At 51.4% G+C, this 20566-nt stretch overlaps 1 protein-coding gene across 3 annotated transcripts in view; it reads left to right on the top strand.

The window, feature by feature from the left end:
• Positions 1-4433: 4433 nt before the first annotated feature.
• Positions 4434-20566, top strand: part of PRAG1 (PEAK1 related, kinase-activating pseudokinase 1) — a 49256-nt gene continuing 33123 nt past the window's right edge. Inside the window, exons 1-3 of one of the 3 annotated variants that reach the window (XM_041752839.1) lie at positions 4434-4662; positions 8800-9219; positions 11486-13329. In XM_041752839.1, coding sequence (XP_041608773.1) covers positions 8887-9219; positions 11486-13329 — 2177 coding nt within the window. In that variant the 5' untranslated portion in view covers positions 4434-4662; positions 8800-8886. Of the gene's footprint in view, positions 4663-8728; positions 9220-11449; positions 13330-20566 lie in introns of those variants that run through there. The other 2 variants (XM_041752838.1, XM_041752840.1) reach the window with 2 other exon arrangements.

Below are 20566 nucleotides of genomic sequence, written 5' to 3'. Positions count from 1 at the left end.
ACCGAATGCACATCCAACTGTGTTTATGCTATAAAAGGGAAAAAAGAAAGTGTTTTCCTTCTTCAACACTTGACATCTGAGCTCTGTGGCACTTGGGCACAAAGGAAGATCATAACAATCTTGAACCCTTGGCTCTTAGTCCCATGCGGTTTGAGATTCTGACATCCAGCAGTTATTTAAATAATAGCTTTCAGTTTGGGGGGAAAAATCTATTCAGTGCTTGGAATATGATACTGTAAATTATTGTGAATGTTTTATCCTGTGGAGAATTGCCTGGGACTAAAGCTGGGGGGAGGATGGGAGGTTGAAAAAAGGTTTTTTTAAAAGATGGGCTCCCAGGATGTGGTGCCATAATCACAGGACAGGGGTTAACCGATAAGGTTACTTAGATTTCCACAGCTCAGAGGAGAAAGACATAAGTTGGGTTGGCAACCCAAAGAGCTGATTATCACTTGGGGAGAAATAAGGCGGGGAGTAGGGCTGTGTGTGCTCACTAGACCGACCTCTGGCTGGCTCGCTGACACTACCAGATTCCCGCAGCACAGAACTCAGATGAGCTCGCCACGGCAAATTTTCAGAAGACCCTCTTCCTTCCCTTCTTCCCTGCCCCATCCTCTTCATGGTGGTTTTGGGTACCTGCCCATGGCTTCCCAGGATTCCATCCTACTTTATCTGTGGCCCATCCACCTTCCCCTGTTAAATGCCCTTTTCCCAAATGACAGCCCTGACCGTGTTTCCCATCTCATTTTCCTCTCCCCTGATTTCCTTCTTCCATGGGGTCCACTGGAAATTCTTGCTGTTCTAAAGAGAGTAACTAAGAGTTTAAGCTGGTCTCAGACACTCTCCACCTCACTCAATTAACTGCCACCGGGATTCCCTTCCTATCACCTCCTCCCTGGTTATTCTCCCTCTTTACACCACTCCGGGTTAAAGAAGGTCTCAAAGAGAGGCTCCATTCTCCTTGTCTCCACGGCCTCTTCTAGATTGCTGTGTTGGCCAACCCTCGACCTCTTCATCTCATCTCTTCTCCAACCTCCTTCTTTTTTTTTTTTTTTCCTATAGCTCCACATACCACAGCTGTCAGGATAACTTCCTTCACCAGTTGACTACCATACACACCAGACTCCAGAGACCACAAATTAAATGCCCTGATTTCCCTACTTGTACTAGTGGTACCATTAGACTACCGGTCCCTGGAGGCTCAAATGCTGGTGCGTATCTTTGCTTCCTTCCTCTGCCTCATGGCAGCACCTACCTGGGCATTTCGGTGAGGTTTATGTGAGAGAAGGCATGCAAACCCTCTGGCACACAGGGCTTGAGAGTGAATGCTCCACAATGTAGGCTATTATTTGTAAGTATCTTATTACCCTCAGTGAATTAATAAGTCCCTAGTCTCCAGATGTCCCTGTTCACATCTTTCAAAACCATCCATCGCACATCCCTGCCTTCCATTCCCACTGCTGCCTCCTTCATCAAAGCCCCTGGGGAGGCTTTGCCTCCCATCTGGACCAGAGATGGAAACTCCAAGCTAGTCTCCTGTCTCCCACCTCTTCTTCCACTTCCTAATCTATCTGGGATAGAAGATCCACGTAGGGCTAATGCAAAGCTAACTTGGATGACGTCATTCTGGCTCAGAAAAGTCCATGCTGGCCCGTTGGCTCCCTGGGCAGCCAGGCCCTTCCTGCCAGTCCCACACCACAGTGCCAGCCTCATCTTCTATAACCGCGCTCCAGCCAGACTGGACGGGAAATCTCTGCAAAGTCTCCCCCCTCTCCCATGACCATTCCCTTGTGGATACCATTCTCTCAGTCTGGAAAGTTTCCACTGTCCACACATTGAAATCCTTCTCATCCTCCTAAGCCCCTAGCCACTTTTTGTGTTTATTCTTTTCCTTCTTTGAGCCCCCACTGCCCCGGCATTATCTCCCACTCACAGACCTTATATCGTCCCCATGGGACCTCATCCAGCACTTCCTAAGTAGAAAGAGCTCAATAAACGTTTGTTGACTAGAACTGAATGCCTTTCTCCCTTTAAGGGGAGAGACACCTCTCTGTGGGATTACTTTGGTCCAATCTTCCCACCGTCTAACCCCTCAAACACCCCAGTTCACATCTTCTCAGTATATTTTAATGTGTACTCTTCCTCATTCTGCCTTTTTGCCTTTCTAATTTCAGATGACTCTAGCTTACCTACCCCAAAGCACTACCCGTCCCGGTCTTTGTCCTAATTTCCCCCAATTTAACGGCTCTCTTATACAGACTGGTGCTTAGAGACTAAACCCCGAAGGGAATCGCTGTCCTTCGTAGAGGTCTGATCTCTATCAGGGAACCCAAGCCCTGCAGTTAAAAGTGTCATGAAATGGACTGATAAGTAGCTAGAAGCAGAATGCTGTGCACACACAAATGGCACTGCATTGCAGGATGCAGTTTGGAAGTTCGAGCAAGAATTGTTTATTAAAATGCATGAGCTTAGTGCAGCTTTACTGAGGAGATAACATGCTTAACAGTCACTGGTGGAGCACCGCCTAAGAGAATGGGTATTTTATGTGGCTCTAAGTGGGTCTTTTGAAGTATTTTTTGATTCTTTTCATTAGGCAAGATGAAGCCATCTTTAAGGCCATGTCGCTGGCATAAAAAGATGCACGTTGTATGTCAGCAGCTACAGTATAATGCATTTATTTTGTGTGAGCGCAGCAAAACACTTGGGAACACAGTTTATTTTGCAGAAAGACTAAATTAACCCTTCAATTGCTGTCCCATGCCACCAAACTGCCAATCTTGTCACACTGGTGCCTTTGCTTCCTATAATTACGTTCTTCAGCCTGTTTATGTATCACGGATAAATTACGCAAAGAAAGGAAAATCAAGTGGGAAAGTGGATGGCTTCTGTATGCTCCATCCTGTGAGGTGGGTGTCGGCACCCAGCCCTTACAGAGGAAGGACTGACACGTCTAGCCCGAGTCATGGGAACCAGGAACTTCTCGAACCCCGGGCCATCTCCCACTGTGACTGAATCGCATGCACGTTCTTATGTCATTTTTGTCTTTCTCCAGCGCTGACCACTTCATACCTATCTGCTCATCAGCATCCCCCTCCCTGCTGGGTCTTAGTAAAGAAAGGCCTGTCACTTTGGTTTTGAGGCTCAGGGAGGCCGACCAGAGTTTTCCCTCCATATTTCTTCACGTGGTTTCCTCTCACATTGAGAAGAAAGAAATATAGGGCTGGACTGCCTCTAGGTGGAGAGGGCACACGCAGAGGTGGAAGTGTCCCTCAGTGGCCCCGCACAGCTGTGGCTTCCCATCCCAGCGCTAGCGCTGGGGCGCTGATGGGCCCCCGGCAAATTATGTGGTCCCCTGAGCGTCGGGTTTCTTCTTCCCTATAAAATGGGGATTCCTTCCCTCTCATGGGGTGGCTTGGTGCAGCCTAGGTGCTTAACCAATATTAGTTCCCCTTCCATCCCTCTATACTGTCTCCCCTCCATTCGATTATACTAAGGAGAACTCCGGACATCGGGGCAGGAGGAAGCGTTCCTCCTATCCCTTTACCTTCCTCCTTTTCTCCCACCCACGGCAAACCTCAAAAGCAGGTCTTCTCCCTGTCTCCCCTCCACCTGCCTCCTCACCGTCTCAGTTCAGCGGTCACTGCCGGGTCTCAGGGAAAGCACAAGAATCTCCAGGGGGGACCCGGTGTTCCTGGTCTAGCGGGGTGGAGGCCCGCAGGCTCATCCCTGAGCATGAAGGCCAGGGGACCTCCGTGGGGTTACAATACACGACCTGTCCGGGGAGCCGGAGGGGCAGAGAGAGGGCCCCGGGGGTCTTCCTGGGCTCTCCTTCCTACTGCGTGTCAGGCTGCAGGTGGTGACCCCGGGGAGCCGCCCCGGTCAGGGCGCGCGGACCGTCCCAGGCCGGGGGGGGGGTGGGGGGGGCAGAGTCCGCGGGGGGCTGTCCTCCCGTTCCAAGATTCCTCCAGCCCCGGGACCGAGGTGGAGTTCGGGGTGTCTCGGTGGAGCCCGGACACTGCAGACGCAGGTGTCCGTATCCCGGCGCCCACGAAGCCCCGAGTTGCTGCTCCCTCCCGTCCAGCCCTTCATCCCACAAACAGAAAAGTGAAGTTCGCGGGGCTTAAGGAATCTGCCTGAGGCTCCGTCCCGGGGCCGAGGGTCGGGATTCCCCCGCCCGGGTGTCGCCGAGGCGCGGGGGCGGAGGGAGGCAGGACCGCTCTGACGGCCCTGGGGACCGGGTGGGGGCGGGAGGGCGGCCCGCGCGGGCCGGGGCGGGGGCGGGGGCGGGGGCGGGGCCGGGGGCGGGGCCTGGCCGGGGCGGGGCCGGGGGCGGGGCCGGGGGCGGGGCCTGGCGGCCGGAGCGGGGCGGGCGGGGCAGCCGGGGGCGGGCGCGGGCGCGGGGCGGCGGCGGGCGCTGCGGAGGTGCGGCGGGCGCGGGCCGGGCGGGGGCGGGCGCGGGGCGGCGGCGTAACCGGAGGCGGAGGGGGCGGAGCGCGCTCGCAGCTGCCGGCCGGCCTCCCTGCCTCCGGGCCCGGCAGAGGACGCCCGCCCGCGGCCGGGCACGCACCGCGCGCTCCGTCTGCAGACAATGCTCCGGGGCGCCCGGCGGGGCGGCTGGCGGCTCGGCGACCGACGGCGAGGCCGGGGGAGCGCGGCCCCGAGGTGAGCCCGCCGCGCTGCCGCCGGATCGCGTGTCTTTTTGTCTGGCAGACGTGGCCGCAGAGGGGAGCCCGGGCGAGGCGAGCGCGGCGGGCGCGGGGAGGGCGAGCCCCTGGCGGCGCCCCCGGGTGACAGCGCCCGCCCGCGGGGTGGAGCGTCCGGACCGCGTGCGCCCCGGCGCGGGCCCGGGGGTGGAGGCGCTCAGCGCGGAGCCCGCGGGCGCCCGGGGGGCTTCGATTCCCTCGGGGTCGCGCTGCTGAGGACGGGGAAACTTTACGCCTCGCGGTCGGGGAGGGGGCGCGGCGGGTCCAGCCGGTCCCGCGGGTCCGGCTGCGCCGCGAGTCGCTCCCGGGGAAGGCTGCGCTGCCGCGGCCGGAGGACCGTCGGGAGCCGCGGGGCAGGCGGCGGGCGCCGGGGCTGCTCGGACCGGCCCCGGGGTGCCCCGCTGAGAGCCCGCGCTGAGCCCCCTGGAGGGCGGCCTGGGGGCGCGTTCTTCGCCTCTGCCGGTGCTGCTTGCGTCCCCAGCCGGACACACACACACGCTGGGAAAATAGAGCCCCTGCACCCTCCACTCGCAGGTCCTGTAGATGGGAATGGAGGCAGCGCCGGCTCACCGTGTTTATTTTCCCCAGGTAGATCTCAGCCGCGGAGGCATGGCTTTGCAGAGCCGGATGGGAAAGCCCTAAGCACTTAGGGGCCGGGAGTTTTGCAATGGGACCAGGGCGGAGTCGGGTTGCACGGACCCCCTGGATCCCTGGCCCGGGCTGTGGCAGCAAGCTTTTCCCTTTTTGGAGAGGGAGATGTGACAGGAAGCCCTGGGAAATTCTGCTTCTGCTTTGCTATCCTGGGATCCGTGGAATTCGGCTACCCTCCCTGCTCCTTAGACTGTAGTAGGTCTCACCCTTGGAAACACATTCCTACCGCTGAGATTGGATTGCACAGCATTGGAGAAGGAAAAAATAAAAAGTTGGGCGAATATCATGACATCGTCTGTGTGTGTGAGGAGGAGGAGGAGGAGAGTGTCGGGGGGGGGGGGTGTTAAGGCTGTCACTTTGTCCTTTCCCCTGGGCAACCCCTGCCAGTGGAGTATTGAAATCCAGACACTTCCCATACATACTTTTCTTTTCCAGTGTTGCATTACTTTGATTTTTATATGTATTAATTTCTGTATTACATATTGTGTGTACAATGCATATTTATATATAAAACAATTAAATTAATATGCGTATATATTTATTGGATGAGTATTTTCTGGAATTCGGTCACTTCTGGGCAAGGCATGAACAACCTTTGACGCAAGTGTGAGGGGGAATCTTGAGGCAAAAAGATTTAATTTTACGGACCTGTCCACCAGTCTTCAGATCGTTTTTGAAATGGGATGGGAGTGTGTCTGACAACTTCAGTCTTGCAGATTGTGGCCACAAATCTAGTGCAGAAGTTTGCAGAGGCAAAGATATTTTATCAGGACTTGGATCATAAAGAATGCCAGGATCTTTGTCTAATCTTACCCTGCTGCCTCCCACTGAAATGGGGGAATTTGCATAAATCTGAGGGCTGCCTCCCCTCCGAGGTAAGGAATGTGGGCAGGAAGGTACCATTCCCAGGCTGTGGAGAGTTGGCACTGGTAAGCGAAGCGCCGGCGCTGCTCTCTGTGAGCGCCACTTGAGTTTTTCACCATCTTTCACGGAAAACAAATAGGAGATAATTCCAGGCCTAGAGCTCTCTAGACAGAACTGGAAATGAATCTTTTCTGGCTTGACATGATGGCAAATTCTGTTTGCTGTGACTGAGAAACCAGTTTTAACAGGATGCAGGGAGTCAATGATGGTGGAAGGCTAGCGCTTCATTCTGTTGTCTTATTCAAAGACTTCCCCTAAAAACCTTTGCACCTCTGAGCAGTCAGTCGTACCGAGAGTTGTGCCCACGTCAGAGAATTTCAGAGCTGGGCACGGGAGCGCTGAGAGTGTACACAAGCTGGTGAGGGTTCTGCAGGGAAGCTTCCCACAGCTCTGTAACCCGGAGCCCACTCAAAAGTCCCAGGGCTGTTGTGGGCCACGTGCGACAAAGGATGGGGACCTCTGGCAGCAAGCAAATATGACAAGTTTGCGCTCTCCGTGCCGGCTGGGGAGGAAATGAACTGTGGCCAACCCAGACTGCTTCTTTGTGAATCTGTGGTAGCCTTGAGGAAGTGGTTGGACACCCACCCCTACAGATAGCTCAGCCTTATAAGGAGATGCAGGAACCTGAAAGGCCCACACAGTATGGGGGTTTTAAGCTTTCTTTCCCCATCCCATGAAGGGGGCTCCAGAGCCTTTGCCTGCAGTAAAGGGGGAGCCTCTCTTTGCCTGTGGTCAGGAAGCCAACAGCATTCTGAGGAAGGACCAACTCCCTACCTTGGGGCAGGGATGTGGACACTTGCTCTCTGAATACCAGTGACCTTCCTCCATTCCCCCCACCCCCCCTTCCAAAATTTAGCAGCAGAGCCTCAAGCTGTCTGTGGCTCAAGGCTGTGGGAAGGAAGAAGAATCCATGCTCTCCTCCTCTGCTTGTTGAGGCTTAGTGACCTCTTCTGGGGAACTTGGTGAGCCATGAACCTACTACTTGGGTGTGTTTCAGGGAGAAGAAGAACCCAACCCACAGTCCTCTTAAGGGCAGGGATGCATAAGATCCTACCGATGGCTGCCGAAGGCAAACACTTGACTTGATTTCAGAGTGCTCGGTTAGCTTCACCATGCAGTGGCTTCCTGGTGAACTTTGGAGGGAAAGGAGACAAATTTATTCCTGGTGCTCCGTGAACAAGCACCTCTGTCTCTGTGACACTGGAAAGAGAGCACTCCCCACGAAGATGCTGGAATGGGCTCCTGGCTCATTCCACCTGCTTAGCCCTGTTGAGTGTTTAGACAGCATCAGCCTCAGAGCAAGTTCTTGCTGGAGGAAAGTGGACAGCAAGCCCCAGGGCGGAATTCCCTTTTTGATGAGAATCTGATCACCTGAGGTTTATAAAGATGATTTTCTCAAGAGCAGTTTCCTTATGGGGAGGTCGGTTCAAAGAACAACGAGCAGCAAACAGGTGATGGCCAGCCACTCTGCATAACGGATGATGACATGAGGAGTCGAGGCTGCCAGCACAGTTGGCTTCCAGCACCAGCAAACTCCCTGGTCTGTGCACAAGTCTTCGTTTATGTCATTGCCACTGTTTCTCCATCTGTAAAATGGGGATAATGGCCAGCTGCCGGGGTGTTACTCAGGCTAATTGGTTAATACCTGCAACCCTTTGAGCTCATCTCCAACAGGTGGATTTATTAGTTTCTTTGGGCAAACTCTGCTCCTGGTTGGACTGTCAGAGACAACTCTTGCAACAAGCAGACTGCCTTATCCCCAGGGCTATTGTAGGGAAAAAATAATTGTGTGATAATCTCTTCCCTCGCTATAGATCACAGGGCTGTGGTAATCAGGCATTTCTCTTTCTGTTTTCCCCCTTGGCCTGCAGCCCCAGCTCTGTTGACTTCACTGAGCGCTGGGCTAAATAACGTACGTTAAGTAAGAGGAGGAGGGCAGATTCCCAAGATGCCAGACCTCCTGACACAGTTCCCCTGGGGGCAGGCCTGCACCACACCTCTCCCCTTTCTCATCCATTGAGTGGCCACCTGGCCAGAAGTATGGATTCCAGTGCTGGTCTCAGGGTCCAGGCCTCCCTGCCCGCTCACACAGCCCTTGGTGAAAAGTCGTGGCTTCGCCTCCAGAAGCCATCGTTTTTATTTGGTGCACCACTCTGCAGTACCATGGATCCTCATCTAAAACCCTGTGCAGGTTTCTCATCTAAAACCCTGTGTGATTTCTTCCTGTCACAGCCCCCAAACCTCAGCCCTCGGGCCTGAAATGTAATAGAGTTGTGTTTAGTTTTTTATAGGTTCTGATAAGGCCACACCACCACCCGAGAGTGACTAAGAGCCCTATGACAAATAGGTGAAGGCCTCAGAAGACATCGAATATGCTAACCTTTACCTTTTTCTCTCCTTCTCCCCCCCCCCCCCTCCACCCTGGTTCTACTCCCCATTAAAATGATTAGACCCTAGCTGGTGAAGCAGCCAGCCTCGGGTCCGGGAGATCTCTGATCAGGTCAGTGTTCTGCTGTTCCAGGCAGCCGCTCTGTGACCCCCATCTGCCTCCCCTACGACCACGGCCGAGAGCTGAGTGCAAGATGAACCAGCACACTGTCGCCTCAAGATGCACCAGGCCCTCCGACTGAACCCCGAGAGCCCCAAAATGTCCGCGTGCAGCGACTTTGTGGAGCACATCTGGAAGCCTGGGTCCTGCAAGAACTGCTTCTGCCTGAGGAGTGACCACCAGCTGGCGGCCGGCCATCCCCAGCCCAGAGCAGGCAACCCGCCCCCTCCACCTCGCCTGCCCCCCAGGCCCGAGAACTGCCGCCCGGACGATGAAGGGGTGAACAGCTCACCCTACTCCAAGCCCACGATCGCTGTGAAGCCCACCATGATGAGCTCGGATGCCTCTGATGTGTGGACAGAGGCGAACCTGAGCACCGCCGACGTCTCGCAGGTGAGGCTGACTAACCCCTGTGGCACTGGTACAGGGGCTGCTCTTGTAGCGTTTGAGGGCTGGCGGGCAGCCAGGGAGGGCTGTTAGGGCAGGACTCCCACTGGGCTCCCGTCAGCTGGCCCCACCACCGCGCCTTTTTGACTCTTGCCCTCCTTTCATATCTGCCCTCCTTTCCATCTGTCCCTTCAGGCTAAGACCCATCACCAGTCCCTCAAGTGTAACTGGAGAGTGCATTAATTATTTATGCAGAGGCACACAAAAATGTAGCTTTAAAAAAAAACAAGTTTTTGAAGCTTTTTTCATTGATAATTTAGAATACATACAGGAGTAGCAGCGATTGCTTAACAAATGGCCTGCATCCACTGCCTTCCACTATGAGGGTCAACCAATCAACTCATGACCTGGTCTTGCTTCCTCTCTGCCCCCAGCCCCACCTTCCCCTCACTGTGATTTTATTTATTTTTTTAAAAGATTTTATTTATTTATTCATGACACACACACACACACACACACACACACACACAGAGGGACAGAGACATAGGCAGAGGGAGAAACAGGCTCCATGCAGGGAGCCCGATGTGGGACTCGATCTCAGGACTCCAGGATCATGCCCTGGGCCGAAGGCAGGCACTCAGCTGCTGAGTCACCCAGGCGTCCCCCGTCCCTGTGATTTTAAAGCGGACCCCAGACATCACATCATTTGTGCACATCTTTAAAAAAATAAAGTCTTCCTAAGACATGTAACCACAAGACCATGATCACACTTAAAATGTTAGCAGTAACTCCTCCATATCCAGTTCCCAACCAGGGTTCATATTTCCAGTTGGATTTTAGCAGCTTTGACCTGGGATCACTAGAGACAATTGTATCCCTTAGAGATTAGACCATTCTGCTCATCCTACAGGTCACCCTTCCAAAGGTATGATTACTTAGAGGGCACGTAGAGCCTGCTGCCTCTAGAAGGGTCTAGGAAGCTGTAAGTCTAGGACATCCAAGAACTGCTTGGGACTTGTTTGACCTTTTTGCCTATTCTGGTTTTCCTAAACCATCATGCTGTGTGGATCAGGAAGGGTGTTTGAGCCCATGTGAAATCAGAGGTCAGTTTTAAATTGGAGGAGGCTTAAGTGGAGAGAGGCATTTCCTGTGGTTGCACTTAGTTCCATGTCCCTTCAGAACTGCTCTGTTTGTCACCAGCTGGTTACACCCATTCTCTAGGTTGTGTTCACTACTGTTAGTCTTCACAGACATAAGCCAGGGACTCCTTCAGTTTGGAGTCATCTTTGGCAGGAAGCAGATGCCAGCCCTACTTCGAGGCTGCTTCTAAAAGTTTTGGGGTAGGGGAAGACTTGAGAAAGGAAGGACAAGGGGACTATGACTTTAGGGATAGGAAGGACCAGTCCACATCTTTATTTTTTTTTTTAAGATTTCTTTCTTTGAGAGATAGCAAGTGCCCACACTGCGCAGTGAGGGGAGGGGCAGAGGGAGAGGGAGAGAGAGAGAGAATCTCAAGCAGACTCGGTGCTCAGCATGGACCCTGATGCGGGCTTAGGATCCTGAGATCATGACCTGAGCTGAAATCAAGAGTCAGATGCTTAACCGACTGAGCCAGCTACCCAGGCGCCCCATGGCCAATCCACATCCTTGTCTCATGGCTCAACTAGTCCAGCCACTTATGCAGGCTCAGGCTGAGGTCACTGGCTTTAACTGGGAGGGGGAGTAGCTCTTTGGCGTGGCCCAGAGACCAACAAGGGAGCTGGGACCCAGCTCAGAAACCACCCCTCACTCTCCCACCCCACCACCCACCCAAGCTGTCTTAAAAAGCCCCATGACTTTGGTTTCTTTAGGACTGTACCGCGACTCCGTTGTCCAAAAACTAACAAACGTAAAACAAAACTCCAACCACACTCAAAACTCCGTTTTCAAAGCTCTTAGGAAAATCTATCTCATCGGGCAATTTTGAGGGAGATGCCGAACGTTCTTTTATAGAGTTCTGTCTCCCCCTGCCCCCACCTCTCAGATTTAAGCCAAAAGAATCACAGCCCCCGGGTGGGAAGCGCAGCTCAGTGTCTGGGAAGCCCACTGGCTGCAGGGGGGCCCCAGAATGAAGAGAGTCTGTGGGGAGATCAGAAGGTAGGCGTGCTGCAGGGCTTCCTCGGCAGCACAGAAGACCGTTTACAATGTCATGGCACTTCCCTCTCACTTTCTCTCTCTTCCTTTTTTCTCTGACAAGGTCTAATGTAAGTCTTTTCACCTTGGGGCTGTGTAGGTCATCTGGAGACGAGCCCCCGGCAAGCTGCCCCTCCCGAAGCAGGACGACGTGCCGATAGTCTACCTGGGCAGCTTCCGCGGCGTCCAGAAGGCTCCCGGGCCCGCCGCCTCCAGCGATGGCCGCTCCCGCGGCCCCCCCGCCTATGCCATGCTCGGCCTGCACAGCCTGGAGGCCCGGGGCGAGCGGAGCACTGCCTTCCACCCCGTGAGCTTCTCCAGTGAGAAGGTCGGGCGAGAAGATAAACCCATGTTTTCCTACCAAGAGCTGACCTCCACCCAGGAGAGCTTCCGCCAGAAAGTGGCTGCCTTTGCTGGGATGACGTCCGGCTGCCACAAGGGCCCTGGGCCCTGCCCGGCGGCGCAGCCCCTGCGGCAGGCCCTGCCCTCGGAGGACGACAGCGATCAGCGGTGCTCACCCTCAGGGGACAGCGAAGGGGGAGAATATTGCTCCATCCTGGACTGTTGCCCCGCGAGCCCCGTGGCGGCGGACACCCCGCAGGCTGAGGGCTCCGGGTGCGGGCCCGGCAGAGGGGACCGCCCGCCGCCGTGCTGGGAGCAGGGACTGTGTGCGGGGCCCCCCGACGAGGAGACGCGGGGCTTGAGCTTCCCCAGGGAGTGCTGCAGCCAGGGCCCAGCAGAGAAGCCTCCCCGCCTGGGCCCCAAGAAGCTGTCCCTTACCTCCGAGGCTGCCAGTTCCTCGGACGGCCTCTCCTGTGGGAGTGCCAGCAGCGGGGCCAGCAGCCCCTTCGCCCCCCATCTTGACAGCGATTACTGCTCCCTCATGAAGGAGCCTGTGCCAGGGAAGCAGCAGGACTCTGGCTGCCACGCGGTGGCCTCCAGCAGGTGCCTCGGACTGCCTGGGGAGCCCCAGCCTGCAGCCCACCCCAGCGAGGCTGCACAGCCTGAACCCATCTATGCCGAGAGCACCAAGAGGAAGAAGGCGGTTCCAGCACCTTCCAAGCCACAGGCCACAGCGGAACAGGCAGCGGCTCCTCGGGGCCAGGGCCAAGGTCAGGGCCAGGTACGGACAGCTACCACCTGGGCTCAGAAAGCAGCGTCTGGCTGGGGCCGGGACAGGGAAGGCCCAGATATGGCTCCCCAGGTGGCAGCCACCATCACAGTGATGGCAGCCCATCCAGAGGAGGACCACCGGACAATCTACCTGAGCAGCCCCGACTCTGCGGTGGGGGTCCAGTGGCCACGCAGGCCTGTGAGCCAGGACTCTGAGGCAGGCGAAGAGGAGGCGTCGGCCGGGCAGGCGCTGAGCTCCAGAGAAAGCCACCGCCCCGACGTGAGTGAGAACAGCCCCAAGGGGAAGCCTGCCATTCCGCCCAAGCTGTCCAAGAGTAGCCCCGGAGGGTCCCCAGTGTCACCGTCGGCCTCCCCACTGTCTGACCTCAGCGAGGGGAGCTCCTCTGGTGGCACTGGGCCTCAGGCTTCGTCCAGGGGCCCCACCGACTCTGCTTCTTCCTGCCGGGCCAACGGCGTTGCCGCCAGTGACTCTGTCCGGTGCCACCTGCCTGCTGCCACCTCCTCGGCCTTGGACCAGAGGAGGCCCCGCTACCAGACTGGGGCCTGGAGTCGTCAGTGCCGGATAGAGGAAGAGGAGGAGGTGGAGCAAGAGTTGCTGAGTCAAAGCTGGGGGAGAGAGCTAGAGAATGGCACCACAGACCCCTCCACCTCCTCCACCTGGCACCGGCTCCGCCCCACGGACGGCTCCTCTGGGCAGAGCAGCAAAGTCGGGACTGGGATGAGCAAGTCGGCCTCTTTTGCCTTTGAGTTCCCCAAGGACAGAAGTGGGATTGAGGTGTTCTCACCTCCTCCACCGCCTCCAAAGTCGAGGTGAGTGTGATTGTCTGTGTGTAACTCGGGGCTTGTCCAGGAGGACCAGGGGCTCTTCCGGAAACCTTTGCTGGTGCCCCTTTACTGAAAGCCCTCAGGCCCAAGCTCTGAGTCCTGCACTTGGGGCACCAGCATCTGCCCAAAGGCCCTTGTGCCTTTTATATGCGCTTCTGAGTTGCTGGTGTTTGTGCTGAGCAAACAAACCTACAAGCCCTACAAGCGGTGCCCTGCCTGGGATTGGCTTTTTGAAATGCATCTTTCCAAGAAGCACTGCCAAGCCCTTCCTCCCTTCCTGGTGCTCCTAGTTTTATAAACTGGTCCTCTTTTCCTCCCCAGCTCTCTCAAGTATCTCTAGCAGGCTTTTTCAGGGAAACACTCAGATTCTCCATTTATTCAAACACGCAAAAGAAGGCCAAAGGAGGCTGTGCTGCACAATTTGGAAAGGCAAAGAGATGGGGAGGCTCATGGGCACTGCCAAATGTGTGCTCCAGAAACAGTTAGGCCCTGGAGCCAAGAACAGAATTGTAGGAGGCTCTGCACGTGGTCAGTAACCTTCAGATGTGGGTTTTTACAGGGGGGAGAAAAAAGGGGTTCGTTTTAGCATGCCGAAACTCACAGCTTTCTCCTTGCTTCACTGCTATCTCCTGCCAGTTTAAAGGACCTTTCAAAGGCCCAAGGAAAATAAATACCTTTTTAAAGGTATTGCATTGTGCATGGAATTTAAATTCTGGAAAAAAAAATGTCCCCCTTATTCGAGCAAAACTGATTTCCTATCAGGGAAAGGAGAAACCTACTGGGTTTTTGTGTGTGTGTGTGTTTTTTAAGTGACAGCCTTTCCAAACAGACTTTTTCTAGTTGTGTCATTTCCAGTGATTCTGTTTCAGCTCATGCACCTCCGGGTTGATGTTGGAAGCAGGGAACTGACCACAGAGATGCAGCTGTGACACTTGACTTTGAACATCAAGGCGTCTCAGGCTGTGATTCTCTTTAACATGGGCTTTTTCCGTGACCACTGCTTTGTTCTGGTATTGCATTGGCCACCTGCCATGCGGCATAGACATCCTCCAGATCCTCAGGTGATTGCAGACTCCTTTTGGCTACAGTTTCAACTTCCCAAGTGAATGAGGGATCCAGCAGCTAAGAATAGCTCCCATTTATATGGCGCTTACTATGGGCCAGGCACGGATCTAAGGGAATTAGACCTATTAATTCATTTGATCCTCAGAACAACCACAGGAGGTAGGAATTACCATCCCCAATTTACAGATGACAAAAGAGATGGAGGGAGCTGAAGTCACCTCCCAAGGTTACACAGCTGTACTGGCCAGCTCTGCTCCTAAACTCATAGGGCACTTTAGCAGGCCTAGGACATGAGAGAAAAGATGGGCATTGGATCTGGCTGCCTCAGGCCTGGGTAGGTTGGTAGGAAGCACAGACTTTGAACTTGATCAGAAAATCAAGTTTATACTACATCTGTCTTCTCTGTGGGCTGAGTGATCTTGAGCAAGCCACTTGCCGTGACTGAGCCTCCCTACAAGTGGATGGTAATAACAATACTTTTATAACACCCTATTGTTGAAAGAGTCACATGAGATGAACAGAATCCAGTAGAGAGGTTAGTTATAATGTAGGCAAGAGCCACCTGGAGCTATTGGCTTTGGCAGGGACACCCACACCCTATCGGAACCTCTTGGCCCAATCCTAGGCATGCCACCTGAACACCACCTGGTTCCTTGGAGAAGAGTCCCCCCTTCTCCTTTAAGAGTTAAGGGCTTCGAGAAACCCAAGTCACCACAGCAACATGACTCAGGTAGGGTTTGCATTAGCATCTGGGTTGAGATCAGAATTTTGGGGGGCCAGTTTATTATGATAAAACCATTGGATTGTATAAAGCTCAAACCAGGTGGGAATCTCAGAGTTTCTGGGTTCCAGCTCTTAAAAACAAAGTTCTTATTTTCAGGACTTTTGGGGAAAAAATCTGGGAAATAAAATTAGCTTAAGGGAACTCAGAAAAGAGGAAGGAGCACCTGGTACTACTTAAAATAAAACATATATATCTTCATTTGAGGAAGATTTTTTAAGCATTACTGACATCTCTTGCATCATCACATCTCCCTCATGAAGAGATAAGAGGGCAGGCTTGGGACTATGAGCTGACTTTTAATTCTGGAACACAGTACTTACCGAATCCCTCTGAAGAGAATGCCAGAAACCCACGGTCTTCAAATCTGTCAGGTCAGAGTGATGGCACATTGGACTCTTAATGAGAATACAGCCCACAGTTGATCCAGGACCAATACCAGTACCACACTATAACTATGGCAAACTGATGTCCATTTTCCAAGATGGAGAATGTTGGAGTCTTTGAATGATATTCAAAACTAAATTTCTTTGCATGGCCCATCTGTTAATGGGTCCTATTCCTAAGAATCAACCTCACCTACAAACCAAAATAATGAATCTCATGACGTATATTACATACATTTAATACTCTCAAGAAAGGGATGGTTTCATGCAGGACAGTGTTACTTTTCACTTACATTTGCTTAGATCCTTCTGCTTTCTTGGACTATCATGGAAGAACAAAGAATCATTTTCTGATTTGCCTGTGGTCCTGCTTTAAAAAATTGACTGTGGCTCAGTTTTGTTGTGTGTGTGTTTTTTTTTTTTTTTAAAGATGTTGAGAATGACTTGACTTTCCTGTGATCTTGTTTTGGATGTTTGGCTTCTCTATCCATTTGAGATACTGCCCTCTGTAAGCTGCCATTAGGAAAAAATTCTTGCTTTAATGCCATGTAGGAGAGAGGTTCTCAATGCCCATTTTGTACCCTTCAGAGGTGTTTAAGTGCACCCACTGTGGCTCCCAGCAGAAGAGGCACAGTCTGGGTCTCTTGGCACCTTCTCTGCCAAGGCAGCCACCTGCACGTTCCGGCTCTCTGATTTGATGGACCTCACCGAGTCTTTGGGTCAATTTAGTGCCCCAAATGAGAGCAGATTTCGAAGGTGAGGGTGGACAGGTCCCACTGGCTAGGAGACTCAAACCTATGGGGAAACGAGCATGGACTTCTTAGTTTAAATGTCACGTTCAAGACTTAAGGCAGTTTAATGAGAGCGGCAGTGCCTGGGGAAATAATTAAGATGCAGAAGAATCAAATTTATTTCTGCCTTTTATTTCTTTGCAGATGCAAACCTGGTTTTAAAAGACTTATGGCTTTTGAGTGACAAGGTCAGTTGAGGGAGAATCATCTGATTAGTGCAGACAGGAATTTCACAGAGAAACCCGAAATTAGAATGAGAGGCCTGCACTCAGAGGAGGAGTTAGAGCACGGCAGGTGAATAAGAACTAAGACAGGTTTATATGATTTTAGTGTCCAAAGGTCTGGCCTCAGGGGAGACTAATCAAAAGAAAAGAGTTTCCCCCAAGATAGTGAGAGATGTTTACTTTTAAAGTTGTCACTCATGCTGATTGTAATATTAACCCACTACTTAACTAATTCTCCCTTTCTTCTGTGGGGATTCTGAGGAGCAGAGGCTGAGTCTATCCTTGGGCTTTTGCTCATTCTTGATTTCCTGCTCCCCCTCCCACGCTGCTTCTCGGCAGACAGGTGGCAGAGTCACAGATGGAGCACTTTTGTGTCCACAGAAGTGGCCACTTGGCGAACCAGAGGACTCAAAATGACTTCATTGTGTGGTCTCTTGGTAACATGGTCTCTCAGCGTGAGCCCCAAGGATGGGAATAGAGCAATTGAGATTGGTATTTATCTCCAGACTCCATATCCAATCTGAGTAAATCTCCAGATGCTTTATTCTTGAGGCGATTTCTGCAACAGTGGATTATGGCACAATGGCAACAATTTACTAGGAAATCCCATAGTTCTGATACATAATGGGCTTTTCTGTGTGGCATTTTGAAAATCACAGTTTGTATTAGAAAGCACTATGTGTGCTTCGAGAATCTTCTTTGACCATGTTTAGCCTTTTTGACAAAGCTGGAATAAGTTGGCCAGAGGTCGAATTGATCCATGGAAGAATGAATATTGGGGATACTTCAGGGAGAGAAATCACTCCCGCATAGACACACAGGAGTTTGGCAAACAAAACAAAGCACATCAGCAATGCAAGTTTATATTCTGCTCCCTGCCAGGGGCAAATTGATAGTTGGCTCTTCTCATGAGTTTGTGGATAGAACTTGAAAACACTGGACATCTAATGATGCTGTCTGGACCAGGGAGAATTAAAATTGATTCCTCTATTTCTATTCTGTAATTTAAAAAAAAAAATCACTGAGTTGAACAGTATCCTATACCACAATTTTGGAACTTCTCTCCATTTTTGAGCATACATCCATGGCTAAGGCTAGGGATTAGAGACACTTTCTTTAATTCATCAGATGTCTACTAACTGCCTACTTTCCATTATGCTCTGTAGAAGGTGCTAAAAAGTCAGTGACTAAGGCCCCTTAAGGCCCCTTAAGGCCTCCGAGGGTAGAGGGTAGAGTGGATATAAATTAAATCAGCAGGTGTGTAATATGACCACCAAGGGCTCTCCCCCTGTTTTGATTCCTTTTGATGAGACTGGTTATCATAGCAACAGGATTCTCAGCACATTCTCATTCTGTTGGGTAACACAGAGGTAAGTTCAGCTTGGCATCCAGGAGGAGTGAAAGAATAGTCCTTCCGTTAAGTGTCTTTTGACCGGATCCACAATCAAGCTTAATACAGGTATATAGATAACCATTTATTTTTCAAAAGGCAGGATGGATGGGAGGGAGGCAGGTGCTCCTTGAAGGTCAGGAGCATGTTTAGTCATCCGTAATAGCACAGTATCCTGTTTGGTGCCTATTTGGTACATAATAGATGCTCAAGAAATACTTGTTAAGTTGTAGGCAGAGACCATGCCCTGCTTATTTCACTTCCTCCAAAAAGCACTATGCCTTGCACATCAGGAAACATGGAGAAAGGAACAAGTCATTTTAAATTCTTGTTTCCAGTATCTTTCTGAAGCCCAGGTTTCTGGATCGCCCCCGTACTCTGTTTTGGCAGTTTACACAGTATGTCTTGCACTGCGTTAAATTGGATCCATATTTGTTTCTCCTCAGGAAATTGTAAACTCCTAGGAGTACAGGAACCACACTTCATCTATTTTTTTTTTTACTTTCCCACAGGATGCCTTAGCATGGTACCTGGGACATAGTAAGTATTCAATAAAGGATTATTGGATTAGGAGGGAGAAAAGCCCAGAGGGGACTACAGATACTGGCCTGATTTTTTCACTGGACATCCCATTATAATTCTGTGCCTTGCTCAACAGAACGTTGTCACCTTCAGGAAAAGAAGCGGAAGTTAATCATTACTAATGTTTCAAGGTGGGCAAACAGCATATAGGCACAATGCATCCTTTCATGGATTAATTTCTCTCCAATGATTGTACATTTCAGTTCTGCAGCTAGGTTCATACTTGGCCCTTTTTTATTTTTTCAAGCTGAGCAGGAGTGTGGAGCCAGCCCTCTCTTGTCACAAGAATGCTCCTTTCAGGTAGTCATCACCTAAGGACTTTTCTCCCCACCAGTGAGTCACAAGGAATTCCAGCTGTGGTTTCACTTCTCTTGGGAATGGATTTTTCGTGCTTTCTCAGGTGGGTTGGAAAACACAAGGGCGGGCCACATGATCAAGCCCCCTCTCTGCCCATCGAGCAGTCAGAGGGACTTTTTCCTAAAATGGCCAGCCTACTTTTTGGGTGTGGAACTCACCATCTGGTGAAAAATTATCTCTACTTGTGGTACAAGTAATTTGTTACTATGTCAGGATCGTCAGTGTGCTCAGGGAAGGACTTCCTTTTATCAAGAGTTGATAGACCAACTGCAGAGAAATAGTGAGTGGCCCTTTCTGCAGCTGGTAACTCTCAGAGTTTAAGATCCGTCTTCATCCCCTGTACTAGAAGTGCAGGCTATTTCTTTATGTGGACTCTTGGGCACAGTCCTAAAACTGTTGGTTGTGAAGGGTGTTCACACTATTTCCATACAGGTTTGTAAAACGCCCTGCTTCGATGAGCTTTTGCTTAATGCCTTAGGTTACTCTCTGTGCTTCTCTAACAGGCTGACTCACAGAAACAACTGTTCTTCACTGGGGGAAAAGAGGAACCTCCAGATTGAAGCCTGCTTTAAAAAACCCTTCCCTTTTTACTCAATTTAATGTCCAGTACCTATCAATGTCAGATGATCCCCTGACTTCCTGGGAGTTTGGTTTTCGGCCACTTTGTGCTCATTTATGCATGTGCTATAAAAACTTATCTGAAGTCTAAAACCTAGGCAAATAATTGGCAGTGTTACCCCTGGAGTATGTTCCTGGAGTATAGAAAGTCCTTCAGAATGGCTCCTGCTTTTCGAGGAGCTCCATATGGCAGTCAAAGTGAATGAAAAAAATACAACTACGTTGGATAAATACAAGAACAGTTGGGATAAATTAATATATTAATAAGTAATATGACCTTGAAGATCAGGGAAAAAAGGGGAGAATTCCTTGGAATTTTAAAACTAGTCATAATGGGGATGTCACTTAAAATAATTCTTATTAATATGCGTAGCTCAAAAGGAAGATCCTGTGACAGCATATTCTTGAACCATGAGGGCAATTCGGTTGCATCCTCCACACCAGTTATAATCAGCTGGAGTAGCAGCCTGGAGCTCTATGTAGAAAACAGGGAGATCATGTGCCCTTCCTGCAGGGAAGTTCACCATGATTAGTTAATGCTGTCCACAGGTTATGCCAGCGGAGAGTGTAGGCACGTGTGCCAGCTATCTGTCAATCCAGGTTTGGAATCTAAACTTTACCACCTATAATGAAAAATCATTGATGGTCAAGAACTATTCCCTACACTGGGAGAGGATCTGCGTTCTGTACAGCCCGGGCCGTCCTAAGCAATCTTCGGCAGACTATGGTTCTCTCTTTGATTATAGGCTCAAAGTTCAGACTGTAATGCCAACATGTTTTATTTTCCCTTAATGAGTGATTATGAATATTCTATGAATTCTAACCTTTTTGGAGATACGTATTTGAATAAGTAGGAGTTACCAGTAAGTCTATTACCCATTAAATAATGTATCTTCACTTAGCCCTGCCCTCTTCGATATGTATCATTTGTTTTCTATGCCCCCGATGGGAGAGAGAGAGAGAGGGAGTCAGGGCAGGAAGTATGTCTTGATCTTTTTAGAGAGGTAGTTTGAAAATGAAAATGAAAA

The sequence above is a fragment of the Vulpes lagopus genome, chromosome 4 (genome assembly GCF_018345385.1).
Source record: "Vulpes lagopus strain Blue_001 chromosome 4, ASM1834538v1, whole genome shotgun sequence".
In the NCBI taxonomy this organism is placed as follows: domain Eukaryota; kingdom Metazoa; phylum Chordata; class Mammalia; order Carnivora; family Canidae; genus Vulpes; species Vulpes lagopus.
Note: the sequence above shows the minus strand (reverse complement) of the source record. Positions and strands in the feature narration are given on the sequence as shown.